The sequence below is a fragment of the Hypanus sabinus genome, chromosome 10, assembly GCF_030144855.1.
Source record: "Hypanus sabinus isolate sHypSab1 chromosome 10, sHypSab1.hap1, whole genome shotgun sequence".
Taxonomy (NCBI): Eukaryota; Metazoa; Chordata; class Chondrichthyes; order Myliobatiformes; family Dasyatidae; genus Hypanus; species Hypanus sabinus.
In genome coordinates this window covers 73,152,210-73,164,214 of record NC_082715.1, presented here as the reverse complement: position 1 = coordinate 73,164,214, position 12,005 = coordinate 73,152,210, and the positions used below count along the sequence as shown (strand labels likewise).

The window sequence follows — 12,005 nt, the reverse complement described above, 5'->3', positions numbered from 1 at the left end:
TGATAACTAATTTCCTACGTACTAATATAATCCTCTATTATTGATACTTTCATCAATTTCTCACAACTAACAAATTTATCAGATAAATGTGTAATGGAAAAAGAAGGGCCGGTTAGATGGTACATTAAACAATATTTTCCAAAACACATTTCAAAGCTTGGGAACACTGGTTTCAAAAAACTCCACAGACCTGCATTAATAAGATACATAATCACCCTCCCTCCCCATTACCCTAACATGTGTGCCCCCACTCCCCCAGGGTTGGGTGCTGAGCCCACTGTTGTATGCACTGCTTCCACAGTCTAACACCTGAATAATCACATTGTCAAGTTCGCTGATGACATGATAGCAGTGGAGCTCATCACCAACGATGAGAAGGACTACAGTGAGGTGGTGGAAGAGCTCGAGGCTTGATGCCAGACAGATCATCTCTTGCTCAAAATCAACAAGATAAAGGAGATGGCTGTCGAATTCAGGTGAATCCGCACCACTCACACCCTCTGTACATCAGCAAGCACTTTCAAACTCCTGGGAATGCACATCTCTCAGTCTCAGAACATACCTAAAGCAATCAAAAAAGCTCACCAATGCCTCTACTTTCAGAAGAGAGCTGACTACGCAACATCATTACTCACAACCTCTGCAGACACACAATGGAGAGCATGCATCGTTGCATGGTATGGAAATTGCAAAGAGGCAAAAAAGGAGGCTTCAAAACAGGTAGTCAAAATTACCCAATGCATCACCAGCACCAGCCTACCTGCCATCAAGGACATATTTACAGTAAGGTGCCAGAAAAAGATCAGCAATATCATGAAGGATCCTATCCATCCTGCTTATGGCCCGATTGTCCAACTGCCCTCAGGGAGGAGGCTACATAGCATTCACACCAGGACCACCAGAATCAAAAATATTTTTCCCAAGCAGAAAGGCTGATCAATACCTCAAAACACTAACCCACCCCTCCACACCCCCCACCATCACTATTTCATCATTTCCTGTCAGTCACCTTATGTACAGACACTCCAGTACCTACTGTCACTTTATGGACACACAATCAATGAATATAAGCTATCTTATGTGTTTATATTTATCAGACATTATGTTTATATTTATATTACTGGATTCTTTAGCAGTATGTTTTTTTGTGTGCTGCATATATCTGGAGTAACTACTTCATTCTCCTATACATCTGTGTACAGCAAATTCCATGAAGCAAGCTTGAAATAACTTATGTAACACATACATAGGTCTCCAAGTTAATGCTAAATAATGTAAAAACATATTCAGCCATCAGGAAAAAAATTAGCCCATTTGTTTACTACAATTAAAATCAAAAAGCACACGAACAAGATTTACTTAGTTCTTTAGAAACACAGCATGGTAACAGACCTTTCTGGCTAGCAAACTTGTGCCACCCAATTACACCCATGTGGCCAAACAACCTACCAGCCTGAGCATCTTTGGAAAGTGGGAGGAGACCAAAGGACCTGAAGGAAACCAAGGTGATCAAGTGGAGAAGATACAAACTCTTTAAAGAAAGCAGCAGAATTGAACCTGTGTCACTGGTGGTGCAAAAGCATTAGGCTAACAGCTATACTACCACTAGATGATACAATTTGTCTCATGAATGAAGGGAAAAATTGATGTGCTACCTCATTTCTATTTTTGATAAACATTTTCTGTAGGACACAAGATGGTGTTTAAGCTCTGTGCTGATGCTATTATGTGTTTCTGAAGATTATTAAAAGATCAGAGGCAGAGTTGACTACAAAGAACTATGGTTAAATAATGTAACTGCTTTTAAAATTCACCGATGGTTAGGATGAATACTTACTTAATTGCATATCTGAAAAGAACCACAGAAGCTATGATCAGATGAAAAGGGGAAATTCAAAAATCGTAGGACCATAAGAGATAGGAAAATTTGATCCATTGAGCCTGCTGTACCATTTCATCATGGCTGATCCATTTTCCTTCTCAACCTCATTTTCCTGCATTCACCCTGTAACCTTTCACACCCTGACTAATCAAGAAGCCATCAACCTGTACCCTAAATACACCCAATAACCTGGCATCCACAGCTGCCTGTGGCAATGAATTCCACAGGTTTACTACCCTCTGGCTACCATCTCTGTTCTAAATGAATGCTCCTCCATTTTTAGGCTGTGTCCTCTGGTCGTAGACACTCCCACCACAAGAAACATCCTTTCCAAATCCATTCTATCAAGGCCTTTCACCATTTGATAGGTTTCAATGAGATCCCCCTCCTTCTTCTAAATTCCAATGAGTACAGGCCCAGAGCTACCAAACACTCGTATGATAGCACTTTCATTCCCAGAGCATTCTCGTGAACCTCCTCTGAACATTCTCCAGTGTTAGTACATCTTTTCTTAGATAAGGGACACAAAATTGCACATAATACTCCAGGGTGAGGCCTTATCAGTGCCTTTTAACGCAACATTACATCCTTGCTTTTATATTCCATTCCTCTTGAAATTAATGCCAACACTGCATTTGTCTTCCTCACCACAAACTCAACTGGCAAGTTAACCATTAGCAAACGCTTGGATTTTTGAACTTTTGGTTTATTTAGTCTATGCTTATATTCCTTCTACCAAAGTGCATGACCATACACTTCTGACACTGTATTCCACTTTCATGCAATGCTGTATTCCATGCCACTTTTTGCTCATTCTCCTAATCTGTCTGAGTCCTATTGTAGCCTCCCTGCTTCTTCAAAACCACATGTCCTTCCACATTTGTATCGTCTGCAAACCTGGGTACAAAGCTATCAATTTCATCATCCAAATCATTGACTTACAATGTAAAAAGCAGTCCCAACATTGATCCATGCGGAAGACCACTAGTCATTGGCAACTAACCAAAAAAGATCCCTTTATCCATACTCTACCTCCTGCCAGTCAGCCAATCCTTTATCTATGCTAGTATCTTTCCTGTAATACCATGGACTCTTAACTTGTTAAGCAGTCTTGCGTGTGACACCTTGTCATAGGCCTTCTGAATATCTAAGTATACAACATCTACCGATTCTCCTTTGTCTATGCTGCTTGTTACCTCTTCAAGAATTCCATCAGATTTGTCAGGAAGGGTTTTCCCTTGAGGAAATCCTGCTGACTATGGCCTATTTTATTATGTCCCTCCAAGGAACCCGAGGCCTCATCCTTAACAATCGACTCCAACATTTTCCCAATCACCGAGGTCAGGCTAATTGGCCTATACTTTCCTCCCTCCCTTCATGAAGAATGGAGTGCCATTTGCAATTTTTCAGTCCTCTGGAACCATGCCAGAATCAATTGATTCTTGAAAGATCATTATTATGCCTCCACAATCTCTTCAGCTACCTCTTTCAGAATGCTGTGACGTCGTCCATTTGGTCCAGATGACTTATCTGCCTTCAGACCTTACAGCTTCCCAAGCACCTTCTCCCTAGCAAAAGCAATGGCACTCACCTCTGCCCCGACACTCTCAAACTTCTGACGTACTGATAGTGTCTTCCACGGTAAAGGGTGATTTAAAATATTTATTCAGTTTGTCTGCTATTTCCTTGCTCCCCATTACTACCTCCAATGTTATTTTCCAGTGGTCCGATATCTATTCCCACTTTTTAAAAAATCTTTATATAGCCCAAAAACCATTTTGTTATCCTGTGATATTATTGGCAAGCTTACCTTCATAGTTCAGCTTTTCCCTCCTCATGGCTTTTTAAGCTTGCCTTTTTTTGTTTTTTTTAAAAAAAGCTTCCCAATCTTCTATCCTCCCACTAAACATTGCTCTATATGCCCTGTTTTGCTTTTATGTTGGCTTTTGACCACCCTTGTCAGCCACGGTTGCATCATCTTCCCTTCAGAATACTACTTCTTTGGGATCTATCTATTCTGTGCCTTCTGAATTTCTCTCAGAAAGTCTAGCCATTGCTGTTCTGCTATCATTCCTGCTACTGTCCTCTTCCAATCAACTTTGGCCAGCTCCTCTCTTGTATCACTATAATTCCTTTCTCTCCACTCTAATAATCTAGATACATCTAACTTTAGTTTTGCCATCTCAAATTGTAGGGTTACGGTTATCATATTATGATTCACTACCTCCTAAGGGTTCCTTTACCTTAAGCTCCCTAATCAAACCTGGTTCATTACACAACACCCAGTCAGAATAATTTTCCCCCCAGTGGTTTCAATCGGTAGCTACTCTAAAAAGTAATCTCCCAGACATTTGGTAAATTCTCTTCGAGGATCTAGCACGAATCTGATTTTCCCAATTTATCTGCATATTGAAATCCTCCATGACTATCGTAACATCGCTCTTTTGACATGTATTTTCTATCTGCTGTTGTAATTTGTAGTTCACATCCTGGCTACTGTTCAGACACCAGTATATAACTCCCATCAAGGTCTTTTTACCCTTGTTGTTTCTTAACTCTACCCACAGAAATTTTACGTTTTCCAATCATATGACACCTTTATTTTTTTTTTACTAACAGAGGCACCCCACCCTTTTACCTACCTGCCTGTCCTTTCAATACAATGTGTATCCTTGGATCTTCTTTCAGCCCTGACTTGGTGATGCCAGCAATTCATACCTGCCAGTCACCAAATGCACAAGGTAATTTACATTATTCTGTATATTGTGTGCACTCAAATATAACACCTTCAGTTCTATATTTATCACCCTTTTCGATTTTGCCCCATGTTATGCTTAACAGCCCACTGACTGCAAATTTGCCTTATTATGTCATACCTTTCTCACAGTCTCACTGCATGCTTCATCAACTTGTACAACAACAACCCCATCCTCAGCTCTATCACTCTTCCTCCTGTCTCCTTGCCAATTTAGTTTAAACTCTTCAGAGCAGGTCTAGCAAACCTGCCCACAAGGATATTGGTACCCCCTCCAACCCCCAGGATCAGGTCTAATCTGTCCCTTTTGTACAGGTCATACCTTCCCCAGAATAGATCCCTAATGGTACAGAAGTCTGAAGCCCTGCCCCCTGCACTAGTTCCTCAGCCATATATTTATCTTCCAAATCATCCTATTCTTACCCTCACTGTGTGTAGCACAGGCAGCAATCCAGAGAATACTCCCTGCAGGTCCTGATTTTCAGCTTTCTACATAACTCCCTAAATTCTCTCTTCAGGACCTCCTCCTTTTTCTACCTATGTCATTGGTGCCAATATGTACCAAAATTTCTGGCTGCTTACCCTCCCCCTTTAGAGTGCTGTGGACCTGATCTGCGGTAGACTATTTTTTAAACAATAGCAAATGATGGGTGTACAGCACGTGCTGCTAGGGGTGGTGGTAGATGCAGACACATTAGTGACACTTGAGGAACTCTAAGAAAAACCAGAAGATATAGGAGCAGAATTAGGCCATTTGGCCCATCAAATCTGTTCCATTTCAACATGGCAGATCCATTTCCCTCTCAGTCCCAATCTCCTGCCTTCTCCCCATAATCCTTCATGCCCTGACTAATCAATAACCTATCACTTTCTGCCTTAAATATATTCAATGACTTGGCCTCAGTCACCTGTGGCAACAAATTCCACAAATTCTCCACTAAATGGCTAAAGAAATTCCTCATCTCTGGACATCCCTCTATTCTGAGGCTGTACCCTCTGGTCCTAGACTCCCTATTATAGGAAACATCCTCTCCACATACACTCTATCAAGGCCTTTCAACATTCTATAGATTTCAATAAGACCACCCCTCATTTTTCTGAACTCCACTAAGTACAGGCCCAGAGCCATTAATCGGTCCTCATATGGTTATCCATTCATTCATTCTCGTGAATCTTGTCTGAACCCTTCCCAATGTCGACACATCCTTTCCCACATAAGGGGCCCAAAACTGCTCACATTACTTCAGGTGAGGCCTTGGCAGTGCTTTATAAAGTCTCAACATTACATGCTTGCTTTTATATTCTAGTCCTCTCGAAATAAATGCCAACACAACATTTGCCTTCCTCACCAACTCAACCTGCAAATTAACCTTTAGGGAATCCTGCATGAGGACACTCAAGGCCTTTTGCACCTGCGATTTTTGAATTTTCTCTCCATTTCGAATATAGTCTGCACTTTTATTTCTACTACCGAAGTGCATGACCATATACTTTCCAACGCTATATTCGATTTGTCACCTCTTTGCCTATTTTCCTAATCCATGTCTTTCTGCAGCCTCCCTGCTTCCTCAACACTACCTGTCTCTCTACCTACCTTTGTATCGTCCACAAACCCGGTCACACAGCCATCAATTCCGTCATCTAAATTGCTGACATAGAAAGTATAAAAAACCCCTATAGACTCTTATGGAACACCACCAATCACCAGCAGCCAAACAGAAAAGGCTTCTTTATTCCCACTCATTGCATCCTGCCAATCAACTAATGCTCTATTCATGCCAGTATCTTTCCTGTAATACCATGGGCTCTTAACTTGTTAAGCAGCCTTGGCATCTTGACATAGCCTTCTGAAAATGCAATTACACAACATCCTTTGACTATCTTACTTTTTAATTTTTCAAAGAATTCCAACAGATTTGTCAGGCAAGATTTTCCCTTAAAGAAACCATGCCAACTTCAGCCTATTTTATCATGCACCTCAAAAGTACCCCAAAACCATATCCTTAACAAACGACTCCAATATCTTCCCCACCACTGAGGTCAGGCTAACTGGCCTATAATTTCACAAATAAGGAAAAATCTGCAGATGCTGCAAATCCGAGCAACACACACAAAATGCTGGAGGCACTCAGCAGACCAGGCAGCATCTATTGGAAAAAAGTACAGTTGACATTTCCGGCCAAAACCCTTCAGCAGCACAAGAGAAAAAAAAGCCTATAATTTCCTTTCTTCTGCCTCCCTCTCTTCTTGAAGAGTAGAGTCCCATTTGCAATTTTGCAGTCCTCCAGAACCATGCCAGAATCTATTGATCTCTGAAAGATAATTACTAATCCCTCCACAATCTCTTCAGCCAGCTTTTTCAGAACTTTGTCATGTAGACCATCTGGTTCAGGTGATTTATCTACCTTCAGACTTTTTAGTTTCAGAATCAGAATCAGGTTGATTACCACTGGCATGTGACGTAAAATTTGTTAACTTAGCAGCAGCAGTTCAATGCAATACTGTACACAATCTAGCAGGGAAAAAATAATAAACAAATCAATTACAGTATATGTATATTGAACAGACTAAAAAAGTACAAAAAATGAAATACTGTATATTTAAAAAAAAAGTGAGTTAGTGTCCAAAGATTCAATGTCCATTTAGGAATCAGATGACAGAGGGGAAGAAGCTGTTCCTGAATTGAGAAAAGGGTATGCCCAGGGTGCTGGAGGTCCATAATAATGGACACTGCCATTTTGAGATACCTCTCCCTGCAGATGTCCTGGGTAGATGGAGCTGACTAGATTTACAACCTTCCGCAGCTTCTTTCGGTCCTGGGCAGTAGCACCTTCATACCAGACAGTGACGCAGCCTGTTAGAATGCTCCGCACAGTACAACTCTAGAAGTATTTGATGACATGCTAAATCTCTACAAGCTTCAAATAAAGTATAGCTGCCGTCCTGTCTTAATTATAACTAAACCAATATGTTGGGACCAGGATAGATCCTCAAGAGATCCTGACACCCAGGAACTTGAAGCTGCTTACTCTCTCCACTTCTAATCCCTCAATGAGGATTGGTTTGTGTTCCTTCGTCTTAAGCTTCCTGAAGTCCACAATCAGCTCTTTTGTCTTAATGACACTGAGTGGCAGGTTGTTGGTGCAGCACCACTCCACCAGTTGGCATATCTCACACCTATACACCCTCTTGTCACCATCTGACATTCCACCAACAATGGTTGTATCATCAGCAAATTTATAGACGGTATTTGAGCTATGCCTAGCCACACAGTTATGTGTATATAGAGACTACAGCAGTGGGCTAAATACACACCCCTGAGGTGTGCCATATTGATTGTCAGCGAGGAGGATATGTTATTACCAATACACACAGATTGTGGTCTTCTGGTTAGGAAGTCAAGGATCCAATTGCAGAGGGAGGTACGGAGGACCAGGTTCTGCAACTTCTCAATCAGGATATGGGAATGATTGTATTAAATGCTGAGCCATAGTCAATGAACAGCATCCTGACGTAGGTGTTTGTGTTGTCCAGGTGGTCTAAAGCTGTGTGGAGAACCATTGCATCTGTCGTTGACCTATTGTGGTGATAGGCAAATTGCATTGGGTCTAGGTCCTTGCTAAGGCAGGAGTTCAGTAATGCCATGACCAACCTCTCAAAGCATTTCATTACTGGCAATGAAAATGTTACCAGGCAATAGTCATTAAGGCAGCTCACATTATTCTTCTTAGGCACTGGTATAATTGTTGCCTTTTTGAAGCAAGTGGGAACTTACGCCCAAAGCAGTGAGAGGTTGAAAATCTCCTTGAATATTTCCATTAGTTGGTTGGCACAGGTTTCCAGAGCCTTACCAGGTACTCCATCGAGACCTTCCCTACCATTCACTGTGTAAGATGTACTCTGGGTAGTTCTAACAAAGTGCAAAACCTGAAATTTGTCTGCATGAAATTTGATCTGCCATTTTTCTAGCTGGTCCAGATCCCACTACAAGCTCCGATCGTCTTCCTTGCTGTTCACTACACCCCCAATTTTGGTGTTATCCTTATCCTTAAATTTGATGATCCAGTTAACTACATCATCATCCAGATCTTTGATACAGATGGCAAATATTAAAGGACCCTGTATTCATCACCCTTTTCAATTCTGCCCCCCTTTTACATAAAACTCACCCCTGCTGACTGCAATTTTGCCTTATCATCTGCCTCTCTTTACTAGCATTCTCACTAGACACTGCTTGGGCACGTAAACCAACTGCCCCATCCTCAGTCCCATCACTCCAGTTCCCATCCCACTGTCAAATTAGTTTAAACACTCCGGAACAGCTCTGGGAAACTGCAGGTTGTACCTTCCCCAAAAGAGATCACAGTGATCCAGAAATCTGAACCCCTGTCCCATTTCACCATCTATCTGACAAATGCTACTATTCTTATCCTCAATGGGCATGGCACAGCTGTAATCTAGAGATTTCTACCCTGGGGGTCCTGCTTTTTTTGCTTTCTAGCTAGTTCACTAAAATCTCCCTTAAAAGGTCAGCACAATATTGTGGGCTGAGGGTCTGTACTGTGCTGTAATGTTCTATACATACAAAAAGTGCTGGTGGAATTCAACAGGTCAGGAAGTATCTATGGAGACATGGACAGTCTTTTCAGACTGAGATACTTCATCAGGACTGAAATGAAACAAGGACACACAGGCCAAAATAAAACTGTGGAGTTGAGAAGAAAAGCACAAACTGGCAGGTGATAGGTGAGACCAGGTGAGGGTGGGGGGAATAAAGGGGATGGTATGAGAAGCTAGAAGGCAAAGGGCTACAGAAGGAGTCTCACAGGAGAGGAAAATTGACCACAGAATAAGGGAGGAGGAGAAACAAAGGGAGACAGGTCTGGATGATGGGAAGGTCATGAGAGAGGAGTGGAAGAGAAGGCATAAGGTCTACTCTTTTTGGATTGAGACCATTCATCAGGATGAGAAAGGGGAAGGAAACAGAACAAGGTGGAGGGTAGGGAAGGGGAAGAAATACAAGGATAGGAACCAAAGTGAAATGATAGGCAGGTGAGGAGATCGGGTGAGAAGGTAATCAGAATGGGGAATGGAAAAACAGAGGAGGAGTGAGCACCCCCTGCCACCACACAACTTCCCCCTCACCTATCACTAGCCTACTATTTATTTCCTTCCTTTGATGCTGCCTAACCTCCTGAATTTTTCCAGCACTCTGAGTGTATGTGCTGCATTATGTTATGGCCTGTAGCTCCTCCTGCTGGCGGGATTGTTTCAGACTATTAAAACACTGAACTGTTCCATCTTGTATGCTACTTCAACTTATTTCAGTGAGTGCCTGGTACACAAGTCATCTTAACAAACAGATTTTACTGGAAAACATCAAAAAATTGCATTAGATCAGAAAATGCTGCAAGCTTTAACATCCTCTTCTGTGTTAACAGTCGAAAAGTAGACACTGTCCTCTAAGCAGATTCCTTCTTTTTCAGCCCTTTTCTTATTTTCAATTCCTTATCAACTTGCTTTACCACCTTAAATATATCTGCATGGATGACCAAGTCCAAAACACAAGATTCTACAGATGCTGGAGATATGGAGCAACATAAAGTGTTGGAGGAACTCAGCAAGTGAGGTAGCATTTATGGAGATTTTTCCATTCCCCAATCTGGTTACCCTGTCACCCCTTCTCTTCTCACCTGCCTATCATCTCCCTCTGGTGCCCCTCCTCCTTTCTTTTCTTCTATGGCCCACTGTCCTTTTCTACTGGATTCTTTTCCACCTACTACCTCTCAGCTTCCCAATTCTCAGCTCACCACTCCACATCACCTGGTTTCACTTATCACCTTCCAGCTTGTACTCCTTCCTTTTCCCTCCCCCTTTCTTATTTTGGCTTCTTTGCTCTTCCTTTTCATCCTGATGAATGGTCTTGGACTGAAACGGCAACTCTTTATTCCTCTCCATAAATGCATTCTGACCTGCTGAGTTCCTCCAGCATTGTTTGTGTAGTGCATTGTGTTATGGCCAGCAGCCCCACCTGCTGGTGCCAATGCTTAAGAATGAACTCGCTGAGTGTTAAAAAAATGTTATTTCAGCTTAATTTCATTACCATGCCATCAACTAACAAATGCAACTTACTGGAAAACCTCAGAAAACAGCATGAAATCAGAAAATGCAACAAGCTGTTAACATCGCCTTCTGTGTGTTAAGTGGAAAAGTAGACTTTAAAGCCAATGATACACTGGTTATTAACTTTTTAAATGGAACAGTAGGCTCGAATACCCGGTTATCGTTCATTCACGAATAAATGCAATGTGAAGTTAGCTGCATTTAGCAAATCTTAAATCTGTTTTCTTAAACCATATTCTTACCAAAAATGAATTAAACAATATTTCAAAAGAAAAGCATCAGTATGTTGTTCACCCTTAAGTACAAGAATAGAGATTGATCAGTGATTATACACGTACTAAGCTTTGCTGCTTCCATCACTTTCTGGAGAATGGGCATAGTTGATTTTGAATTCAATGTCAGGTACAAGCTGCATGGCCCTCCGATAGTATTTGATAGCTGAAATCAAAATGGACAAGTAGAGAATCCCATTAATAAACTGATGGTGTAAATTGTGGTTAGAATTTCCTCTTTGCATCAGACTTCACAAGCGACAGATCTTATTAGTGATTAGCAAAATCTCCTCCTTCCCAGTTTTGAAAATTATTAACGTTGTGTACTGTATGATTATAAAGTACCAAAATGAGAAGGATGTTTGAGCAGCTAAAAATTATGCTCATGTATAACATAAACTGAAGATGGTAGCTGCCCCATTTAAATACTGCTTTGCCAGACTTTTAAAATTTTGTACTATACTTCTGCTCACATTAAGCAATATATCTCTCTATCAACTTAGTGGCTCAGATAATTAGTTCCTTTGTGATCATTTTTTAAAATTCTCTACAACACTGCACTGTACACACATTAAAACTTTTTATAATGCTATTCACATTGTAAGTGCATGCTGATATTTACATATTTAAGCACATTTAATTCCATATCCATATTTCAAATTCCAACTTTATTTTTAGTACAATTCTTTATTCTGTGTAATTGTTGAACATTGTTTTTTGTTGTATGTTGAAGTGAATTCTTAACACATGTAAACATATGGTGAAATGAGGTAATTGTTGATTCTACTAATCATTAGGTGATTTTACAGGAAGTTGTAAAGCAATGTGACACATAACCTAAGATATATGCATGTATAAATATAATTAGTATTTGTGCACAATGTTCACTAAGGATGAGAAAAACTACCTTGCTTGAAACATAACCTAACAAAAATTGAAATGACTTTATATAATTGATGTGGCAATTGTATTA

The 12,005-nt window shown here is 40.8% G+C and overlaps 1 protein-coding gene across 5 annotated transcripts in view; it reads right to left on the bottom strand.

The window, feature by feature from the left end:
• fbxo9 (F-box protein 9) overlaps positions 1-12,005 on the bottom strand; it is a 105,850-nt gene that overhangs the window by 45,642 nt on the left and 48,203 nt on the right. For all 5 annotated transcript variants that reach the window (XM_059982049.1, XM_059982050.1, XM_059982047.1 and 2 more), the window contains one exon: positions 11,099-11,198. In XM_059982049.1, the coding sequence (XP_059838032.1) occupies positions 11,099-11,198 (100 nt within the window). The remainder of the gene's footprint in view (positions 1-11,098; positions 11,199-12,005) is intronic.